Below are 23,609 nucleotides of genomic sequence, written 5' to 3' on the forward strand. Positions count from 1 at the left end.
CGTTGGTTCTTTTTTAGAGTTTTTCCGAAAAATTGTAATTGGTAAATTGTTTTCATTTATCGAAACTTGAAATTTAGATAAAGTCTAAATTATTGTTATTGTTATTATTAGATACACTTATATCTAGTTTACGTAAGAAAGCTTGGTTGGTGTTAAAGGCACCATAGAGATGATACAAATAAATGTACCGCGCATAGACTGGGAAAACTCTCTTATGTAAATTCTAAATAATCATTATTATATATATTATTTATTATTAGATACACATATCTAGTTTACGTAAGAAAGCTTGGTTGGTGATAAAGGTATCTTAGAGATAACATAAATAAATGTCCCACCCATAGACTGGGAAAACTTTCTTACGTAAATTCTAAACTATTATTAGTATATATATCATATTAGATACACATATATCTAGTTTACGTAAGAATGCTTGGTTCATGTTAAAGGTATCATATAAACCACATAAATAAATTCACTACGCATAGATTAAGAAGAATGTTTTTTATTAGTTTTTTAGACCAGAGAGAAAAAAAACTCTTTGTAAAACTACAAAGCTTGTTTTTTGAGGCAGAGTAAATGCAAGTATGTAACAGTAGGCCTACGCAAGCAAATAGGTTCCCCGGAGAAATACGAAAAGAGCATCACGAATACTTACAGTTTAATTAACACTGCAAGAATAACTGGATTCTATATTTTAAGAACCGCAGCAGTAAAAGCCAACATATTTGTGTTTATTTACTTCTTGGAAGTCAGCAGTTCTAACGTCAAACATTTGCATTTTCCTTGACAGGGTGAACCAGTCCATTGCTTTCTGACTTGTACTTTTCGTCTGCTACCAACCTGGGTCTTTTTGCTTTAGTTTTCGATGGGATCCTCATCACATTTAACAAGAACTATGTCAATTTCATCTGTGGTGTCATAATATCTCTCTCTCTCTCTCTCTCTCTCTCTCTCTCTCTCTCTCTCTCTCTCTCTCTCTCTCTCTCTCTCTCTCTATATATATATATATATATATATATATATATATATATAAATAAATAAAACCCACGAAGGAAAGAGAAACAATGGAGGCCTTTCGACTGTCGTCTTTACTTAACAGACTGAAGAAATATAAAGATAAGTTTACAAAGAAAGCTCATTTAAATGACAGATGGGGATTACAAAAGAAAAAAATATGCACCTGGAATCCCTTCGTAATCCCCATTTATATGAGCTTTCTTTGTAAACTTATTTTTATATTTCTTCAGTCCGCTAAGTAAAGGACGACAGTCGAAAGGCCTGGCAGCACTCCATTGTTTCTCTTTCCTTCGTGGATTTTGTCTTTATTTGTAGGCTATATTTATTATGTTCCATATTCTAGTGGTTCAGTTATACACACGCACACATATATATGTATATATATACATTATATCTATCTTTATATATATATATATATATATATATATATATATATATATATATATATATATATATATATATATATATATATGTGTGTGTGTGTTACTATATTGTACAGAATCAGCAATTAGGACAAAGAAAGAGAAGAAAATGGACGTAGCAGAGATGAGAATGTTAAAATGGATGTCTGGTGTAACGAGGGAGGGTAGGATTAGGAATGAGTATATCAGAGGGTCCACAAAGGTGGTTGAAATATCAAAGAAAGTGCAGAGGGGCGGGGGAGAGGAGACTGAGATGGCGAGGACACCTACTGAGAAGGGAGGAAGACCATATTGGAAGGAATGCTATGGAGAAGGAAGTGCAGGGTGGGGACTCGTCGAAGCAGAAGCGCACCGCGATGGTAGATGGCTGATGTTTACAGACGTCACAGTACAGAATGGGGATCCCGCGAGAAACTGCAATGATTTATGAGTTTGAAATTGTTTGAATGTTGTGGGAGAACTCAGAATCTGTAAGATTACGAGGTTAACTTAAATCAAGATGAGGAATTAACGTATGACGTATGATGGATATACACCGAAGTAGTCAAAAGATTAACGTAGATGAAAGGATGAATAAGACAGTTTTGAGATGGTTGTCATTTGGACAGAATGTAGTATGATTGGAGTGTACGTAATTCGGAAGTAGGCATGTACAACTTACTTGAGAGGAAGAGCTTAATATACTTGTAGAATATGACTATGCTTAAGATCGAGGAAATTTTCAGTGTGTGTGTTTAGGACCGGCGCTAGGAATTGTGGGGCCCAGTTAGAGAATTTTTCAACATCCAATATAAAAATGATTTTCCAAGTGAACATTTTCTGTTAATATAGTATTCATAACAATGCGAGGAATAATACTTCCTCATTTTTCATTTCATGTTTTCGGTAGCGGTTTATTCCTCTTAGAATACAGATGAGGGTTCAAACGGTAACTCTGGGCCCAATTTGATCAAGCCGGTTAAATAGGCTTAAAACCGGCCATGTGTCAAGTAAAAAATGTAACTTCGGCACAATCGAGTTTTCTGCACAGCCACTACAGTACATAATCAGTCACCAAAAATAGGTCTATCTTTCGGTGGTTTGGTATAATGCTGTATGAGCCGTGGCCCATTAAACTTTAACCATGGCCTGGTGGTGGCCTATCCTATGTCGTTGCCAGAAGCACGATTATGGCTAACTTTAACCCTAAATATAATAAAAACTTCTGAGGCTAGAGGGCTACAATTTGGTTTGTTTGATGATTGGAGGGTGGATGATCAACATACCAATTTGCTGCCCTCTAGCCTCAGTAGTTTTTAAGATCTGAGGGCAGACAGAAAAAGGTGCAGACGGACAGACAGAGCCAGCACCATAGTTTTCTTTTACAGAAAACTAAAAAGAACTGACATCAAAACAATTCTGATTTTCTTCAAGCCTACATGATATTACAGAATGATCTCATCAACCAAGAACACTTAAAAGAAGAAGCCATATCTCATTATCTCAACTGAATGGCATGAAGGTAAAAAGGTACATTAGACACACTTAAGTTTTACATTTTTTGTTTCTCTTCCCAAGATAATTACTGATGGAAGACTGTTATCATAAATAGGTAGTTTAACCCAAGCACCAATTATACAGTAATACTTAACTCTTACAAGGCTGGCCTGAAGGCTTTTGTCAGTAAAGAACTAAACTTTAAATTTCACTCAAAAGAATGAAAGTAGATACGGGGCAGTTGAGAGGTGAGGTTCAAAGGGCGGCAGAGATGAACTATTGGCAAGAGGCATCCCAAAGAAGGAAAGATAGACTGGGAAAAAAAGATAGGGAGAACATTATTCTGAGTAAAAAGTGGTAAAAAAAAAAAAATCAAAATCGGTGAGCATATCTACGAGGAATCTGGAAACATAAATACAGTATGGAATCTTGTCGCTTCTATAAATATCCTGACACTCCCAGTACCTTCCCTAGCACTCGAAATAAGTTGGGAAGTTGCAAAACTTGCAAAGAATTCATTTCAAGCAACCTTCATTTTGTTGTCATATATATAAAGACAAAATATCAAAGAACAATTTTGAATATTTGTGAATGGCATGAACATCTGGAGAGAACATTCTGATATATTCTATCTTAGGATCGCACATCAAAAATGTCCGCATAGATTTCACAGTGACGACTGGATTCCCTACTTCCGCATTCTTGGTAACAGGTTAAAAAAAAAAAAGCTGTAACTGCAAAGATTTCTGTGAGAAATAAGGTACCCAAGAAAAACGTGACATTGCAACAACAAAATGGATGAGCATCTCTGTATTTTTTTGGATGTCAGCCTTAGCAAGTCACAAATGCAATGGCTCATGGCTGCTCTCTCTCATTGGCACAGCATAGATGGTAGCATAGGCTACTTTCATCATCCAAACACACTCCTTTTCTAATTTCTCATCCATCTCCACTGATCTTACTTTACTTACTTGTACAATAGCTTCAACTTTACCTTGTTTTGCTTTATACTTATCTAATTTAAACAGTTTCTTCATGGAAGTCTGAATGTACACAGTAGAGTCTGGTTAAACTATATGTAGTATGACGAACAACAATTTCATACAATGCTGAAAATGAGTTTCATAAATTTCCTTGACTATTTTATAAATAAAACTAGCCTCTTCTTAATTCTTTTATTAACGATTAATTTTTCCAAAAAATAAAGGTTGTAAGACTGACTCTTCAACCAGTTACAACACGGGAAGAATTCAAAGCGTTTACTTCCTGTATTCACGAACATTAAATTGATGGCCTGACTTTTATCCTTGGCAGTGTGGAGTCATGAAGGTTCGGCTTCTTAATACTGATCCCTCTACTGACAGCAAGGCCTTTAAGAAAAATGGTTACCATTTACAAGGAACTGAATACTTGTCTGCAACCTTATAGAATGTCTAAGCTGACATATAAACAATACCCTATAATCAACTGCAGATTTTGCTACACCAAAATCACTGCAATTTGCTTCACAAAGATAAATATCAAGTCAATATGACCTCACAGCAACTATATTGAACCACTAAGTACACAATGACAGTAAAATCACAAATCACATTTCATCAAATTCCGCAAAAATAAAACACAAGGTGTAATATGAGAATGATTACTTCTAGGGTGACATCTACAATCAGTAAGTGACAATCTTTACCATCAATTGAAAAAATAGCTCCTTGACACTTCTTCACAAGTGAATTCTGGAGACACTACAAAAATAGGGCACGAATTTTCATTAATATCTGTGGTGAAATTAATGTCACAGAGCCCCTAAAAATAATGTTACGCTTTCCGTAAAACATCAGTTCATTAAATAAAACATACTAGACCTGAGAAAACCTGTGGTACATTATGAAAATAGAAATATTCATAAATTATGGTATAATGTTTATATATTAAAATCTCGTACTTTTTAGGTGCAAAAATAGTGATATATATAACAATAACATCCTCAAATGCATCATTTACATAAATGTATTGTACATGTTTTTGAGCCGACAGTCAATATCTGCAGCCTATGTCACTGTAACCAGTGGCCAATCACAGTTAACGTATATCGGATACAGATACCGCAAGCTCAAAAAACTTTATGGATGTAGGTAAACAATACATCTATTCTTGAAGTCACTGACTAAGTGCCATAAGACTGTTAGCAGACGTTACAGCTGTTTCGACTAGCACTGTTATGCTCCTGACGCTGTTCAAGACTGGCAGCAATAGCTTGGGCAAGGAGTTCATCTTCGTTATCAGCACTGGAAGGCTGGGACTGTTGCTGCTGACTAGTGGACCCGTTTGAGTCCTGCATCGAAGCTGCTAAAGCACGGGCTAAGGCCTCGTCCTCAGACTACAAGAGAAAATGAACATATCTCAAAAAGATGTACAGTAAGACGAAAAATCAAGCGAATGTGTGACCCAACACATTATGAATACAAAATTATATTCCAAATGAATTACACAACATAAGGTACTGATAGAGCACTTAAAAACCTCTTGTTGTATTCAAGATCTTACACTGAATAACACACACAAAAATAAATGTCGTAACAGGCATTATTTTCATTATTTTTTTTTCTACAAAGACTTAAAAGTTTCAAGAAATTCTTACTATTGACCATGATGTCTATGATAATTACAAGCCACCTTGAAAATTACAAGAGAAATATAAACTATTAAAAATCAAGGTGTCGGAACAATGCATCATTCAAAACCTAGTGCAAATATTGATATCATATTACTGTATATCACAATATAACAGTACACCATAAAAAAGCAGCTACGCAGTAACAAGAAACAGAATACCGACTGCCTTATACTCTGTTGATATACCTGAAAAACTTGCAAAGAAAATATGTGATGTTTAGAAGAACAGAAAATCTAAGAAAATATACTCACCAAACCACCCTGAAACGAAGACACGCTGGCACCCCTGCTAGGTGGCGTGTGCCCCGTAGGTCTTGGACCCCCTGGAGGATGGTTCAGGTACTTTAAAATACCATTGCTGCCACTGCTTGCTTGTTTTTTGCTTTTGTTCTTATCCGACATTCTGGATGTTGCAGCTGCCCTGTAAGAGAGGACAAGTAAGTAAGGATTCTGTTGCAATTAATTTCAAGAACAAAGATAACTAACCAAGACAAAATAACAACAACTAATTCACACTATGGTAGCCAAACGGAACTTTGAGGTGCACTATATGGTTCAGTATTATTGTCAACCTAATCTATTAACTTTTTAACTTGTTAAAGGGTATGAATGCACAGGACTGAAGATGAAATCTACCTTAATATCTACATTCCTTACCTTCTCAGTATATTATGCAGTTTAGCAAACAATCCACATTGTAAAGGATTTCTTTTATAGTGGCATATTAGATTGGTTATTACTCAGTTTTAAAATTTGCCCTGAATAGTATTTGGGTGCTCAAATGGCTTTCTGATGCTGTAAGTGCTTGTACTTTCTTTTTATGCAGAGATTGACCAGATGACAACCGGACACCGTTCTCTAGTTCTGGCCTCAAAGGGCAAAGAAAAAAAGATGAAAAAAAAAAGTGCAAGTTTAAATGGGTTCACGTCCAATGCAGTTATACTGTTTACGTTATTATTTCACATAATGAAAACGTACGTGTAATGAGTTTTTTCTCCTTCTGACAAAAATCATGGAGGGTCTCTGCATCATATAAAGCTTACCAACATTTCTTGTTTTAACATTTATCCTGGAAGCATTTATTTTCGGACTATAACCCCTCCGCTTTAAAGCTTCGTCATTTTGGCAGCTTTTGTTTGGCATTTTGGTGATAAATCTCTTAAAACAAATAATGAATGTAAAATAGATTTTAGTTGGCTGTGGGCTGTTGTGAACACTGCATTCGAGTATAAGCTATACTGAGGGTCTTTCTTACCTACCAAAAGGCTGGATTCCACTGCACCTGATAACTTGAGAAAATGCTCCAGCGTACTTTTATTATAGCTTAATGAGACCCTCAAATTACATATATAGCCTTACTTATTCAAAACTTGGAGAAACTGGTTGAGCCAGTGTGCCCCAAACTAATACAGTGCCTCAAATGCCATGAGACACAATAGGGCCCCTGCCAGATTGCTCCAACGATCCCTGTTAACCCTTTGTAGAAGATTAACTTCTTAGGCATTTCAAGACATTTCTCCACAATAAATTTACTTTTACTTATTCCCTCTGGTTTCTTCCATTACCTTACACCTAATTAAACCTTATGTTGTTCTATTTTCCTAACCCAAAACAACACATTTTCAGAGCATAACATGAGGCTCCAAAGCAGCGATGGAAAACATTATGCCTCACAGAGTTGCTGCTAGGTATGGCCCTAAGTCACATTTCTAAAGCATAAATTCACTGAGGCCCTATGCATCCCCTTGGATGCTACGTGAACTGACTGACTGTATATTCATTACAATAAACTGAGAAAATGACAATACCGTGCATCGTTTACAAGCCATCAGAAAAACGTCTGTAACCCTAACACAAAATCACCACTTTTGCAGCTGTCTACACTACAAAGGTGTACTGGCAAAGTAGTCATTCACAACCAAAGCCATTTTTATCAATACAGCACACTGTAGTTATAAAAATGAACTGACTTCTCTTGGAATTAATATGTATGCGATCTAACTGAACTAACTTGGGAAACTCTATATAAAAGTTAGGTGGTGCATTACACACCAGAACGGTGATTTAGCACAGTATCACACCAGAAAACTGAGAGTCTGTATGTGTGAGTGCGCTGGAGTAGAGTTTAAAATAACTAGCGTGTAGTAGCCTCTTATAGCATAGTTAAAAAATCTTACATTGCATGATCATAATAAAATGATTTCTTGAGCAGTCACTGTTGGAATGATCAGTATTGTACTTGTAAAAACTCCATAATATAAAAATCTTACACTGCTCGATCGCGAGGATTTACTGGTCCTTTGCAGTCGTGGTCCAAAGTATGTCTGTGTCGCAGACAAAAGTCCTGGCCACAGGAGTCGCACGATACTTTTACCATCTCTTTACCCTTACAACCTGGTGCAGAACACTTGTTTGTGTAAATCTGAAAGATAAAGAAGAGTTGAATTTGCATATCTTAAGTTGGTAAAATTTTTATATGAATAATGAGTCAATTCAGTGAGATCATAGCCTAACTACATGTGCCCTCACAAATTCAAATATGAAGTCTCAAAACTCATCAGATTTGAACTGCATTGAATATACAGTTTAGGCCAAAGGCCAAGCACTGGGACCTATGAGGTCATTCAGTGCTGGAAAGGAAATTGAGAGTAGATAGGTCTGAGAGGTGTAACAGGAGGAAAACCTTGCAGTTGCACTATGAAATATTTATTAAGAGAAGGTGGATGGCGAGATGGAATGAAAGGGGTTGCAGCTCGGGGCCGAAGGGACGCTGCAAAGAACCTTTGGTAATGCCTACAGTGCACCGCATGAGGTGTGCTGATGGCACTACCCTCCTACAGGGACAAAGCTCTTCAGACACCGAGTTTCTTAGACCCATTTTAAAAAGGAAGCGTCAGTTCCGTGTGGAAATAACTAATGTGGTCTCCTAAAACTAGCAACAAAGAAATTGGAAAACAAATGAGCTGAATATTGATGTATTGTTGACTTCTGTACCACTCTTTATTTGGTACTTTCTGTCTTTGGGATATAAATTTCTTCTTTACCAAATGCACTTCTTTTCTTCAACTATCAAACAAACAAAAGCACATCAGCTAATCGTCTAGAGGGAGTGGCAATAACCTGTGGCCAAATGCTGTTAGGAATGGTTTAGCTATACTTGTATCTCTTGGGACTGAATTCCAAATCTGTGTGATGTAACGTAAAAATAAATTCCATTATATTAAAAGGAAGGTTTTTCTAGGACTTTTTACCAGAACATAAGTTTCACAGTCAAACTAACTTATGAATATGAGCATTCAAGATAGACAAATGCAGAGAGCAAAGTCTGAAGCTTTTTGAGTGAGGTTATTTTTAATACCGGAAGTAATTTATATTGAATCTTTCCTAGACAGTGACCCCAAGGGTTTTCGGGGGTCGTTATGTAAGACTAATATTTCTTGGGGTCATCACCTTTATGACAGTTACAGTCTTGTACTAAACACGCTGCAAAGATGGATACATACCGGGTTAAAACCGGTGGGGGGTCACTATCTATGAAAGACCCTTGATATTTAACATCAACCAGTGTGATTAAAAATCTAAACTATATAAACTTACCTTCTTCTTGGCTTTATTTTTGCAGTTGTTTTCCATATGATCGTTGACTGCTAAATCTGGTGGTTGGTCTCTTTTACTTGGCACTGGCTGATTACAGAGAGGGCAGATAGGAACTTGTACATCTGCACGGTAACTTTCTGTGCAGCCGTGGGCAGTATACGTGTGATGATCAACACTGGAATGAAAATTGCAATACAGTATTTTCATTTGATGTGTCCCACATACTGTATACAGATTTATGACACTGATTTTGTAATTAGTGTCCAACTAATGTTTTCACATTAACCCATGCTACATATAGACTTTATACAGGCAATCCCTGGGTTATGGGGTTCTGACTTTACAGTGCTTGGCTCACAGCGTAGTAAGCACCATTTATTCGTATTATTTTTATAGTGTTCTGTTTTATGGTGGTTTCTGGTTACGGCGCGCCGCCGGGAATGGAACCCACGCCGTAAACCGGGGACTGCCTGTACTTAAGCAATAAGTGAATACTGACACAAGATTTTGTCAGTTAAAGGTTGAAAATACAGCCAAGCCTTACCAAAATTCCTTTTTGCAGAGGTTACATGTGAACGGCAAGAAATCTGGAAGAGAATTGAATTACAGAATTAGTAAAACAGTTCCCAACTGAGTTAAAATTTCCTCTAGAGAAACAAATATTGGGTTTATCCCACCATGTTGAGTATGGACTTTGACTCATTTTGAAACTACAGTACAGTACCTATACAGGGTGTCCCCAAGTTACGGCGGCAGCAATTTACGGCATTCTGATCTTACAGAGCTTTTTCAAATACATTTATCAAGAATAGGTATCTACTGTAGTTATGGCACCATAAGTGCCATTAAAGCACCATCAAAGGCCAGTCAATGGCACCCTAGTGCTTACAACAAGAACAGGTATCTAGTTACGGCGCCTATTTATTAATACGCACCAACTTACGTGCCGCTGGAACAGAACCCCACCGTAGGTCGGGGACTGCCTGTACTGTCACGTGGTTTCATTTAAGCTACACAGTGTGGAAGCATTAACCTTGTATCATACCAGTACCATTTACATAATGTATGCCTTAACCTTCTGGCTGATTAGTATGATAATGAAGCGCGTTCATTAAATTGTACACAAAAAAACTATAATATAGAAGACAGGCTTTGTTTGTAGAAATTATATTACCACATTCTTTAATGACTCCTAAACTGCACGGCTATAAAAACAAAACAGAAAACATCACTACCGTTGTTCAGTGACAGTGACAGTGACTTGTATACTGTGTACTCTTACTTTCTGTGTAAAATCCAGTTACAAAGAACCTTTGGAATGATTCTATAGGACCACTGACAAAACCACCCTTTACTACCATCTGTTGAGTTCTCAAAGTAAAATAATGTGAGAGTGATGGTCAAAATGTTGGAGTCTCACAATACAAAATAAAAAAAAATTGTGATTATCTACACAATAAAGTGTATACTGTACTACTTTTTATACTGCAGTTAGGCTACGTTTAAGGCATTTTGTTCTCAAAAGCTGCTACGGTTTAAAATGCAATGATTTCAGGGTATTATAACTATATCCACCCATGGCAGAAGCTCCATGAGGTGCCAAGTTTAGTACTAGCCCCTTGGGGATATACACCCATTTCTTTTATTAATAAAATTTGTCAGCCACATACTATAGAAATCGGTGTATATGATACTTTGATCCCCTGGGGGCTAGTACTAAACACAGCGTCCCAAGGAGCTTACGCCATGGGTGGACACATACTGAGTTAATACCTGGTTTCAGTTCACTTCAAATGAGTATAATCACATTCTATAAATTATGGTAATTCAGTACAGTAAGAGAAGTGTTCTATAAACACGGAGAATTTTAAGCCGTTACTTTTCATTAACGTATTAACAATCACTTAAAAAAACAAACTTTTCATCTGTCAGAGGAACATTAACTGTTAGACAGGAATACAAGTAATCAAGGAGTTAAAACACGTATACTTCCTTGGACCCTTACCATCTTCATCAGTAAATTTTGCTGAAAATGTCAATACTAATAGCAAAACTGAAGCCAGTGATTTCACTCAGTTACAGAAATGAACAATTTTTATGAACTTTTGAGGTAAAGTGTTTCATATTGGAGCCCATATTTTCTTTTATGCGTGTAATAAGCCCAGGCTGACAATATTGGGTGATCTGTTTTGGTAATAGATGCCATTTCTTTTTTACTTAAAAAAAATATATAAAAACATGCATTTGTAAATTTAAAATGCATTATCTCACTCTTACTGAAAAATTGATTAAATTAACAATATATAACCTTAAGACTTTAATGAGTTGCATAATAATAAAAGAAAGCCTGAAATTAATAAAACAAACTAGTACCAAAGAAATTGGAAAACAAATGAGCTGAATATTGCTACATCGTTTACTTCTGTACCACCCTTTTTTTGTACTTTTCCAATTTTCAGATACAAATTTCTTTTTTACAAAATGCACTTTTTCTCCTCCAACTACAAAACAATAAAAGCACATTAGCTAATTGTATAGAGGGAATGGCAATAATCTGTGGCCAAATTTGTTAGGAATGGTTTAGCTATAGCAGAACTCTGTGGATGTAACGTAAAAATAAATTCCATTAAATTAAAAGAAAGGGCTTTTTGCAGTCTTCAAAACATTTAGGCTAGACTACTAAGTTGTCAAGTGTTGCCCAACTGGCTATGGCAAGCAGGACAGAATGAATGCCCATCAAAAGCATATTGAGTACAGCCATTTTTGGGGGATGCCCAATAACTAACAGCCTATTTTACATGGGCTATTTATGACTCATTCATGTTTAAACCATTGACAATTAAGTCTGTTTTCCAGGCTAGTTGAAGTTTGTGCAAGTTGGGTAATCCTCCAGTTTAGGGGTCCAAATTCACTGCTCCCTTGTGTGTGCATTTATTTAAGTTTTCTCTTCTATTTTCAATTTCCTCTTTCGACAGATCTGCAAGCAGTAGTATATTTGCTTAACAATGAGCAGTTCATCTGCTTATAGAAGCAGAGATTTACGCTCTAATCAAAATCCCATGTGTCTGTATCCCCGTAGACATGTTTTTGTTTATTTACCTTCCCCCTTTACTCCACCCCCACTTTTTTTATTACAATCTCTGCTCCTGTAAGCAAAGAAACTGCTCATTTTTTTCATTGTTTTCCATAATTCAATAAATATTTGATAAATGTGTGTGCCGATCTTGAATTTACGTAATGCAGTGAATTGGGATCCCAAAACTGTAGCATTACCAGCCTATTTTACAGAGGCTATTTAGGACTCATGTTTAACCCACTGACAACTAAGTCTGTTCTTCAGGCTAGTTTAATTCTGTGCAAAGTTGTTTTATATATAATAATGACTACGATTTCAGCCCTATCTAGTAGGTGCTAGGTTAGTACAGCCTTTCGGTTGGCCAGCCTAGCTTAAACGTTGCAGAACTGAGAACATACAAATATACACGCATTTGAAGACTCGGTATAACCGATAACATACAAATTGGGCAGAAAATCGACCAAAATTGTCTCGTCGTCAGGACACTTCCTTGTAGGACTTCACACTCTGTGACAGTGTCCTTGACAAAACTCACCCAACTGGCAACACGTCGGCTCTGCGCAATGCTTCCCTAAATGCGGCAGCTCCATTATTGAGAGGTTAAGTTTACTTTTTTACACTTTTCACGACCAAAAGTGCGGCGAAAAACACTTAAAAAAAACACTTGAAACGAGCTGCAAACAACGTCCACCTTCCTTTAGACTCTGCGTCGGAAACCCGAGTGTTTAGTCACTGTCACTGTCAGCTGTTTATATAGTGACGTCACGCCATAGAGATGAATAATACCTAGAGAAGATTGTGTAATTCAATTTCCTGTTCCAGGAGGTTCTGGGAGGTTCGATGACGATGCAATGCCCTGTAAAATGACGAATCATCGGGAGTTTTTCTTCTCTTTTTAGTTATTCATAATGAATAAAATAAATACGTGCTGGTTTTTATATAAAATATAATCCTTTTCCAGGACGCTCAGGGACGTTCGATGATGATGCAATACCCTGTAAAATATCCTGTAATATGCCGAATCATTGGGAGTTTTTTCTTTTTTTTAGTTTGGTGCTGAATAAAATAAATACGTACTGGTTTTTTAGTATAATATAATCCTGTTTCTACGACGTTCAATGATGCAGTGTCCTGTAATATGGAGAATCATCGGGAGTTTTTCCTCTTTTTTTTTTGGTTATTCTTACTGAACAAAATGAATACGTGCAGGTAAATAATAGCCTACCTGAACGAACGAACCGGCTCGCTCAAAATCCTGTTACAGGACGTTCTGGGACGTTCGATGGTGATGCAATAGCCTGTCTAATGCCCTGTAATATGCCGAATCATTGGGAGTTTTTCTTCTCTTTTTGGTAATTCATACTGAATAAAATTAATACGTAGTGGTTTTTTAATATAATGTAAGGTTAAAACGTATCTTTTTTAAGATTGTAATCTGACATGAAGTCGACGTCTCACAGAGCATGAACTGACGATCTTAGAAAACGGCGGTCACCCCCTACCCCACCAAGCAGTCAACCAGTTGAGTCACCGATTGTTGTGGTGTAAAATATGTAACGTGCATATTTTTTTTGCATAAGTATTGAATAGGAAATAAAAAAAAAACATAGAATAAGTAGGCACACAACCAAAAGCTCAAAATTTTTTGATAATATAGAAGAATGATTAAGATCGGAACAGGATGGAACCGGCAGAACGTTCGGCGCTTATAGTATTTATACACTGCGGCTGCGCAGTTCGCAGTCGACCGGCAACGAAACAGTTGGTAGTCACAAGGTGAGAGTTTTGGTGAGCAAATAAGAAAAGTAGATTCTAACGCACATTTTTTAGCATAACTTATCTATAAGAATTGGAAATGGGCAACAGAGAAAAGGTAGGTACGAGGAAATAATTAGAAAATAAGGAAATAGGTACAAAGTTTGGATAGGAATCGCACGCGTCATACTGCGCAGAATCATTTCATTTACTTGTAATTACTGCGAGTCCTAGCATCGTACTGAAGGTGCCAAAATTAAGCCCAGAATTACAAAGTGTTGCAGAACAGACGATGCAAGGGTACATACAAAAAATACGAAGGTAAAATTCGGCTAGAACAAGGCGAACTTGAATTGAGGAAAGAAATGACGGCGCGAAAGACTATCAAAGATCGTAACATTTTCGGTGAAGCAGAAGATATCAGAGAAGTGTTAGGAGGGAAAGGACTGTGTGTAAATGGTTTTCTAAAGAAAACCTTTTTGTAACAGGTACTGAATTAGAAACCAGTAGGTCAGGGGAACCAGAAGGACCCCGAAGCCTAACCCAAACGAACAAAATCGATAGATGAGGACCAGGGCTGATATTGATCAAAACGAGAAGTAACGAGGAAAAATTCGCGTTAGCCAAGGCTAAGTTGGAAAGCCAAGAATCGGGGGAATATTCAGGAGGAATTAGAATCTTTACAGTACCACGCCTAATACTCGGGGAGTGGGAACAAAGTAGTTTGCTAAGAGAAGAACTCGAGGAAAATTTTGGCATCATTTTACCGTAAAACCTTTTCTCGATATTTGACCTGATTGTGGGTGTGCAATCTCAAGGAATAAGAGATCAATCGCCCTGGTGCTCGTTGTTTGCTGATGACATCGTGTTATGCAGCACCACTCCACCAACAGAGGGGCAGTGGAGTCAAAACTAGAGCAACGGCGGAAGGTACTGGAAGACAGAGGATTAAAGATCAGTAGAAAGAAGACTGAGTACCCAAGTTTTAATGAAGATCAAGACTCCGATATTAGTATGGAAGGGACAAGGTTGAACCGAGTAGGAAAATTTAGGTATCTTGGTTGAACAGTAGCTAATGATGGAAATTTGGATGTAGAAATAACACACAGACTACAGGCTGGATGGGAAAAAGATGTCAGGCGTCTTGTGAGACCGCAGGATCAACATAAGGTTAAAGGATGAGTGTATAAGACAGTAGTGAGACCAGCTTTGATGTATGGAGCAGAAACATGGCCGGTAAAGAGAGTGCAAGAGAAGAAATTGGATGTGGCAGAAATGAAAATGCTCAGGTGGATGTGTGGAGTAACAAAAATGGACTGGAAAAAAACGAAAGAATAAGATGGTAGAAATATAAAAGAAGGGCCAGGAAAGAAGACCGCAGTGGTATGGCCATGTGATGAAAAGGGATGAGACTTAATATGTAGGGAGGAGAGTGGTGCAGATGGAGGTGCCTGGTGGGAGAGCAAGAGGAAGACCGAAGCGAAGTTAAAGAAGATCTGAGAGACAAAGAATTGTCAGAGGACGATGTGTTTGACCGAATCAGGTGGAGGAGGAAAGCTGTCAGAAACATCGACCCACCCTGAAGTGGGAAAAGATGCAGAGAAAAAGACCTTTCCCATTGTTGAATCTTCATTGATTCTTGAAAATTTGGCTAAAAGGCTAAGCACTGGGGAACTTTCAGCCATTCATTGCTTAAGGGGAAATGATAGAATTGGAGTGGTTGGGCAGTATGGTGGAAGAAAGGGTGTAGGAACGGAGGTAAAGTTAAAGGACGAAGAGTTGGTGCAGCAAGGAGTGGAAGGAACGCTACGAACAACCTTTAGTAATGCCTGTCAGACTGGGGTGGATTCTTCCACTGCCTCTACCTTGTGTGCACATTCGGGATTGGTAGCTTGCTGCAGATTATTTTACTATAGATTTGTGTGTCCTTTCCCTGTATTTTTATGAGCTTGATTGCGTGCGCTACGCTGCACTGGAACCCGGAACTTGCCCCTCATGTCTCCCCTTCCCTCCTGATCCCCTTCCTACCCTGCCCCCACCTGGGGCAGACAAACAGGTTTGCAGGAAGAGGGTGGATGTATCATGTCTCCCCTACCCTTCTGATCCCCTACCTACCCTGCCCCCACCTGGGACAGATAAAACAGGCTTGCAGGAGGAGGGTGGATGGGTCATGTCCCCCCTACCCTCCCGATCCCTACCTACCCCGTCCCCACCTGGGGCGGACAAACTAGATCCACTCGGACTTTATTTCTGTAGGTTTTTTGCCCCTTGATTTGCCTTTCTCTTCGATGGCAAAAAAGCATGACCAGCACGTGTTCGTTTCATGTCTCCCTGTTGGTGGACCCACAAATTTTGTTTTCACTTTAGGGTCGGGGATCGCATTCTATCCTTGCCCAGTGTCTTTACCCTCTCCTCACTGAGAGAAGAATGGTAGGAGGTGAAAGGACAAGAAGTGTTCACAAAGCTGTTCATCACTTTCCTTTGGACAAAGGAGATGACTTCTTATGAATATCGGCATAAAATTTAGCCTACCACTAACATTCCAGTCAGTACATTGCCGGCCTCCTTTCTTGACTCCCTGGTGAAGAAGGGAGAAGGACAAACTAGTTGCTCATGTTTCTGCATTTCCCTTGGCTGCTTTGCCTATTGTAGGGAGCCGATTCTGCAGGTGCTCTGATGTCTGCCATCCTACCCCTGACTGATCCTGTAGGGCTGAAGGCGAACAAGAATTCTCCGGGGAAAAGGAAGAAGTGCTCTTGCAGCTATCTTTTCAGCCTTTTTTCAGGGTATATAGACATCCTTTGGTTTTGCTATCGTCTCTCATGACCTTGACCGTAATCTGCACCAAGAACGCTGTAACGGTGTGGAATTGTTGCACGTTGTCAAAACAACACAGATTTCTTCTTTTATCCGTTTTATGACTTAGCACTTCTGTTAATTATACCGATATCCATCTAAAAAAAATATGGAACATTTACATATGTATGATTATCACTGTTATTATTATGTATATCCTACATATTCTGATACATTTCATTATGCTGTAGAGACACGTGTCATAACACACATGTACAGTAATCCATTTTTAATTTTTTTCTTTGTCTTTTGTTATTGCAGCCCACGCTCCATTGCTGCTCCTCAGTTTAGCCATCAAGGTTGGCAGCCATCACCAAGCACCCTCGCTGCTGCTGTTGGTCGTGAGTCCTGACTTCACCTGAACCACGTGGTCTGGGTCACCCAGAGTACTGTCAATGTAAGCACTTTTCATTGCTACTTTGGCATGTCATCTACATGTCACCTACTTTGATGTGCTAGTACCAAACATAGCAGAAACTCCTTGGGACGCCATGTTTAGTACTAACCCCTTGGGGATCAAAGTATTATGTACACCCATTTCTATATTATGTGATCGACAAATTATATTAATAAATGATATTTTCGTGCGGCCGTCTACTATACATTTACCATGTGGTGTGTAGTACTAGCACCTCGGAGTAGGTGACACGTAGGTAACGAGCCAAAGTAGCGCCAACTTTTCTATCAGCATGCTTTATCAAAATGGATCAGATCTCAACGATAAATAATTGTACTGAGGGCATCCTGCACATGAATTGACCTTTGCACCATATTTTCAAGTAGATACCCATATCCTTATTTTGTCTTTTTAACTGAGCGGTAGGTCATAGACAGTCACCGACGACTGAGGTGTGTGAAAATTTATTTGAGAATATGCAGCCAGGGCCAAGGGCTTGATTTTGAAAAGGAGGGCTTTAAAAAACTATTCTTCATCAAAATGTAATTATTAATTGTTGCCATACAAGCATATGAAGTTGTGCAATGCAGGATTGTATCTATTTACTGGCATTGTAGCGTCTTGCTATTCCAATAATTCAATTTAAGAAAAATTTATTTCCAAGTAGGCGTAAATATTAAGACCCAGGCCCCTTTCCCTTCACACACACACACACACACACACACACACACACAGACTTATAAGAATATGTTAGAACTCGGTACTTTTATAGTTATACCCTTTGTAATTTTTTTTGATGCACAGTAATACTGTAACTGTTCCATGGAGTGTTGATAACAATCATAGACTAAATCAAATAGAAAGAAAGGTCTTATATACTTCTCTTGAATGTAGACACTTCAACTTTGGCAATTGCCTTGAATTTATTCTTGAACGATTTGAACTGAGCACTGCCTTGTTAAATTAAATGGTTTGAAGGGCACTTAGGAGTAGCAAAGGCAAGTTCATGCTGTCTGACCATGTCCTAGAGGGTTACTCTGCTCCCTGGAAGCCCACCAGGTAACCTGTGGGGGACATCCGTAGCTTTTCCCCTGACCTCCCCATCCTGAGTTCACAGTGATGGTAAGTTGCTGCTGCAAGTGAAATATATTAAGCCATGAGGTGGACTAGAACTCGGGGCCCTGAAGGTGATTATAGTTGGGTTTAGTGTCCTATTTCAATTAAAAATGTCAGAAAATCTAAAAAGAAATAAATAATTAAAAAAATGCAAGAGCTATCCCTTTTACAGGGATAGGTTTTACTTTTATTTTCACAAGAAATTGTCAAACGTCTTCTGGTTTGGTTAAGAACCATGAAACAGGAACTGCAAGACATTTCTTCACTATTCCTCAAAGCTGTTTTAGCCACGCATTCACATTTCCATTGGTTCACTGTATGTAAAAGTTCTGCAACTGGCCGGCACTTTCTTTTCTTTATTGCAAAATGGAATAGCAAATCAGTTTGGGTTCTTTTGTGCATACCGATAAGGGGTAAAGAGTGATTTTATGTCTGCGATATACTGTTGAAACTAATGACCTAACCTAACCTAATCTAAGCTAACCTGTTTTCTCTAAATATCTCCCAGATGAAAAAAGCCTCATGTGTTTTCTTTTTCAGAGAGAAAGATGGGTCTTTGGGATATTGTTGATTTCATACCAGTCGTTGGGACAATTAAGAAAACAGCTGAATGCATTGCGTGCGCTGCTGACGGGGATGTGGAAGGTGCATTGTGTAATGGAGCCCAAGCACTGGTTGGAGGAGTTCTTGATGTTGTCACAGTTGGTGTCGGCGGCACGATCGCAAAAGCTACTTTAAAAGGCGTTGCAAAGGAGACAGGTAAGCTGGCTGCAAAAGAAGCAGCTGCTCATCTGGTCACAGGAGTAGTAGCAGTGAATGTCTTAGGTCGTGGCTGTTTAGGACGAGGACAGGCTCCACGCCAATCGTATCAACGATCAAGGAAAACATCTGAAGATAACGAGGACTCCAGAGATACGTACAGGACTGAAATATCTTGGCAAGAAATTTATCGACAGAGGTATGAGAGGAAAAAACCTGAGAAACCTGGCAGGGAGAAGAGTCCCTCCAGACGAGGGGAGCACATCATCAACAACAGTGTCCTGAATATTTACAGGGACATTGCAAGAAGGTTTGTTGGGGAAGTTCTTCACAAAGACTGGCAAGAGCTGGAAAATGAGCTAAGTGAAGATTCTAGTGTTCTTCGAAATATAAGAGATCCAGTTCCTCCCCCAATTAGGGAACTGATTGGTAATATACTGGTTGTCCATGCAGAACACTCGTTTTTCGATAACAATGCGGAAGCCTTTGGACGGATGGTTGAGAGATTAAGAAATGCTGCTGTTGCTTACATGGAAAGGCTATACATCCTCCCAGATCCTCCAGGCCTGACAGAGATGGAAATATACATGAGTGAGGTAGTAGAGGAATTCATTGCAGGAGACTATTTTGTTGATGAAAATGCCCTTCGTATTTGGCTTAAGAAAGGAGGAAACCGTGATCTTTTCGAGAAAGTCAGAAGGCAAGTTCAGTCTATGCTCAGGGCACTGGTTCCTCATAAGGGGAATAACATGCTGGCTGACTGGGTTTTGGAACTAAAGAAAGCTTTAGAAAAACTGAAAAAATAGAGGGGAAAAAAGGAAAAATTCCACATCATAATCAACTTTGATATGATGATTAACATGTACTTCTTTAACATATTTACTAGTGAAAGGGCCAGGGATTGACTCCTGGGTGATGCAAAGTGCTGAAGCTTTTTTTTGTTTTATCCCATTTGCCTCTGTTAACTAAAGCAGCAAAGTAGATGTCTATCAGTTATTGACTGTGGTCGGTTACAGCAAGGGTGAAAAGGATGGGGTTAGCCAGCAACCTCATCCCAGAATTTTTGGTTGAGAACTGGACGGCTAGTACCATCTGTAACAACATCCATTGGGGAAAAATGATTTATATACTCACGAAGTTCCCCTCTGTTTCAAGTGTAAAGTATTTTTTCAGTGTTTTTTTGCATTTCTGATTGTAGTATGATTTTTCTATATACAAGAAATAATGCATGTAATAATAATGAAGGAATATTCTGTGTAATAGTAATAATGTAGAAATCATTAATATTAGTTTGTAAGTGTCTGTTAGATCTCACAATTCATAGAGATTCTGGGCAATCATGCCGTCGTTTGTATTAAACACGTACGGATTTGATTAACTTTGTTCGGGGCGTTTATCACACGACCTCATACGAGACAGGTAGGGTAGTCTTGCATCGTCTTGAACATGTATTGATCATCTCAAGTCACGTACGCCGTTCCAAGGATTTCATAGGTGATTTGCTGGGAGAAATGACTGCGTTGAGTTACGTGATAATTACATCATCCATGAACGCGTTACGTATGAGCAAAAGTCCAGAACGTTCTATTGATTTTTAATTTAGCAAGACCAAGAAAGAGATTTTTCATTCAGAGACGGGGCGCCGTGGCTGTTGCATTATTAGTAATTCGTCTATCTCTCTCTCTCTCTCTTCGTGAAATTTTAAAGTAATATAATTGTTGTCCTTGGTCACTCTTAAGCGTTTAGAGTGTGAAATCTAGTAGGCATTACATTTGTGTAAGATTGTGAAAAGGCACCTCTACAAGTATGTAAGGTATTTTTTTTTGTATGACAGCTGCGGCTAATAAGGTATTTGTCTTTATCAAAAATCCATGGTTTAATTAAATTGATTTATTAATTTTGTGACTTATTGAAACCAATTTATCTTTTGTAAGGAATTTGAGATTGATAGACCAATCAGTTAAAAGTAAAAGCTTACGATAAAATGCTTTAGAGAATTTAATACATTTACTTTTAAATTTTTTTTTAGTTTATATGTTCATAGCATCATTCTTTCTCATCTTAGTGATTTAATTTTGTTTCATATCAAAGTTCAAGAATTAATTATGATTGTGTTTCCAGATTATAGTAATTTACTTTCTGAGTAATTGTGAATTATTAAGAATAAATTTTTGTGTTTAAAATTTTTACAGTAGCGTTTCATTTATTGACCACCAGTGGTAGGATTAATGATCTTTATTGTAAGTGAATCAAAGAGATATATTTGTTCCTTCATTTACGTGTTGGACTGACTCCAATCGAGGAGTCGTCGTCTTCCTTCGAAGAAGTCGACTTTCTCCTTGCATCTTCTTCCCCCAGTTCCACCTCACCCATATCCCTCCCCACCACATCTGATCCACTGACACCCCACACTCCTCCTCCGCCTCCCGATCACTGGTGTGTTCTTAGTTCTCTTGATTGTTTCCACCTCCTCTCTTCTTATTACATGGCCATAGTGTCCCAGACGAGCTTCCCTAGCTTTCTCCTTTACATTACATATACCACACATTCTGAGGGAAAGTTAAGATATAAATCTTTCATAGAGTGATGCCCTTTAATATACTTTAGTATAATTTATGTTTAAACATTGACACCTCACTTTGTTGATAAAGCCTTTTAGGGATCACTGGTACCTTTAGAGTATTCGGTCGTATTTTTTCGTTTTTGTTTTTTTGTTATGAGAGTTCAGGTACCTGGCTGTAGGTGAGGTAAGCTATGAATTCTATGATTGGTAGGCTAAGTGTAATAACCAGGTACTTGGAACACTTCATGATAATAATATACACACACACACATATATATATATATATATATATATATATATATATATATATATATATATATATATATATATATATATATATATATATATATATATATATATATATATATATATATATATATATATATATATATATATGTGTGTGTGTGTGTGTGCATAGATATAACTGAATCACAAAAATATTGAACGATGAAAATATATATAAATACAAAACCCACAAGGAAGAGAAACAATGGAGTGCCGCAAGGATTTTCGACTTATAGTCCTTTATTTAGCTAAGTAAAGGGCTATAAGTCGAAAGGCCTAGCAGCACTCCATTGTTTCTCTTTCCTTTGTGGATTTTGTTTATATACATATATATATATATAAAGCTCGAAAAACGTTTTATGAATTGATGAAAACTAAAAAGTTCGAAAACAAAAATGTTTTTGTGCTTCCTTTTTACACTTTTCTTAATAACATGGCCCGAAGGATTAGACTTATTTTACGTGGTTAAGAACCAATTGGTTACTTAGCAACAGAACCTACAGCTTATTGTGGAATCCGAACCACATTATAGCGAGAAATGAATTTCTATCATCAGAAATAAATTCCTCTAACTCTTCATCAGCCAGCCGGGGGAATTGAACTCCGGCCCATCGAGTGACAGTCCAAAGCTCTACCGACTCAGCCAACAAAGGGCTACAGACAAATCAAGCCACTGGGTATCAGTGTTGAGCTTAAAACTCTAGAAACGATTAGGAACTTGCTGATTAGAAATTCACTGGGAAATGGAACAGGATGTATTTAAAAGACTCCGTGTGAACAATGTTATAAAACTTACGTGGGACAAAGTGGGAAGAACTGGCAACATGTCAAATGCGTTATTTGTGTATACACATGACACCGTAGGGGGGTAGTGCCGCCAGTGCACCTCATGCGGTGCAATGTAGGCAATACTCAAGGTTCTTTGCGGCTTCTCTTCGGGCCCGTAGCTGCAACTGCTTTCATTCCTTTTACTGTACCTCCGTTCATATTATCTTTCTTCCATCTTACTGTCCACCCTCTCCAAACATTATTGATTCATAGTGCAACTGCTTTGAGATTTTCCTCCTGTTACGCTTTTCAGACATTTTCGCTGTCAATTTCCGTTTCAGCGCTGAATGGCCTTAGTTGCCCCAGTGCTTGGCATGTATGCCTAAATCTATAAGTCTATCTACAGTATATGCACATGAATAATAGTAATCATAGTATTCATTGGACAGAATCAAAGGAAATTGTTCCTCTTGCCGCGAAGTCTTGTCATGACTCCTTGGCGCTTGTACACCTGAGCCCTGGTGAGGTGTAGAAATACATGATGTGTTTTCTTTCGTAAATATAATTAAGTTAAACCCAGAGTTTACCTAATCGCTCCACTCTTGAAGTGGGCCTTCAGCCGTGTTTTGTGTTTTGTAGTTTTAGCTGACATCAGGGCCAGAGTCCAGGTTTTTGTGGTAGTTAAGGTAAGTTGCGTATTATCCTAATATACCCCATTGATCTAGCAAGAGCTTTAAACCAATTTAAAATATATATAATAATATATATATATATATATATATATATATATATATATATATATATATATATATATATATATATATATATATATATATATATATATGC

General features: G+C 37.9%; 2 protein-coding genes across 4 annotated transcripts; one reads left to right on the forward strand and one right to left on the reverse strand.

Moving 5' to 3' along the window:
- Nucleotides 1–4,079: 4,079 nt before the first annotated feature.
- Nucleotides 4,080–13,041, reverse strand: LOC136855818 (AN1-type zinc finger protein 2A-like). The gene is made up of 6 exons (XM_067133176.1): nt 12,800–13,041; nt 9,733–9,775; nt 9,189–9,363; nt 7,862–8,013; nt 5,844–6,012; nt 4,080–5,295 (listed from the first exon to the last, which is right to left on the reverse strand). Exons 1-6 carry the CDS (start codon nt 12,852–12,854, stop codon nt 5,101–5,103), a joined length of 789 nt encoding a protein of 262 aa, XP_066989277.1. The 5' UTR covers nt 12,855–13,041; the 3' UTR covers nt 4,080–5,100.
- An 882-nt stretch (nt 13,042–13,923) lies between these two features.
- Nucleotides 13,924–21,336, forward strand: LOC136855816 (uncharacterized). 3 transcript variants are annotated; one of them, XM_067133173.1, is made up of 3 exons: nt 13,924–14,040; nt 17,137–17,272; nt 18,929–21,336. In XM_067133173.1, the coding sequence occupies exon 3, from the start codon at nt 18,937–18,939 to the stop codon at nt 19,951–19,953; it is 1,017 nt and encodes a 338-aa protein (XP_066989274.1). In that variant the 5' UTR covers nt 13,924–14,040; nt 17,137–17,272; nt 18,929–18,936; the 3' UTR covers nt 19,954–21,336. The 3 variants fall into 3 exon arrangements, with proteins under 3 accessions (XP_066989274.1, XP_066989276.1, XP_066989275.1); XM_067133175.1 differs by having other exon boundaries at nt 13,996–14,052; XM_067133174.1 differs by having other exon boundaries at nt 14,016–14,137.
- Nucleotides 21,337–23,609: the final 2,273 nt, after the last annotated feature.

Source organism: Macrobrachium rosenbergii, chromosome 33 (genome assembly GCF_040412425.1).
Source record: "Macrobrachium rosenbergii isolate ZJJX-2024 chromosome 33, ASM4041242v1, whole genome shotgun sequence".
Classification (NCBI taxonomy): domain Eukaryota; kingdom Metazoa; phylum Arthropoda; class Malacostraca; order Decapoda; family Palaemonidae; genus Macrobrachium; species Macrobrachium rosenbergii.

What these genes read in the sequence shown, in the direction of transcription:
- LOC136855818 (XM_067133176.1), bottom strand. Translation starts at nt 12,854, where the DNA reads ATGGAGCTGCCGCATTTAGGGAAGCATTGCGCAGAGCCGACGTGTTGC. An exon ending in AAAATAAAGCCAAGAAGAAG is followed by an intron (nt 8,014 to 9,188) that starts GTAAGTTTATAT and finishes TTTATCTTTCAG; the next exon opens with ATTTACACAAACAAGTGTTC. An exon ending in CTTCGTTTCAGGGTGGTTTG is followed by an intron (nt 5,296 to 5,843) that starts GTGAGTATATTT and finishes TTTCTCTTGTAG; the next exon opens with TCTGAGGACGAGGCCTTAGC.
- LOC136855816 (XM_067133173.1), top strand. Translation starts at nt 18,937, where the DNA reads ATGGGTCTTTGGGATATTGTTGATTTCATACCAGTCGTTGGGACAATT.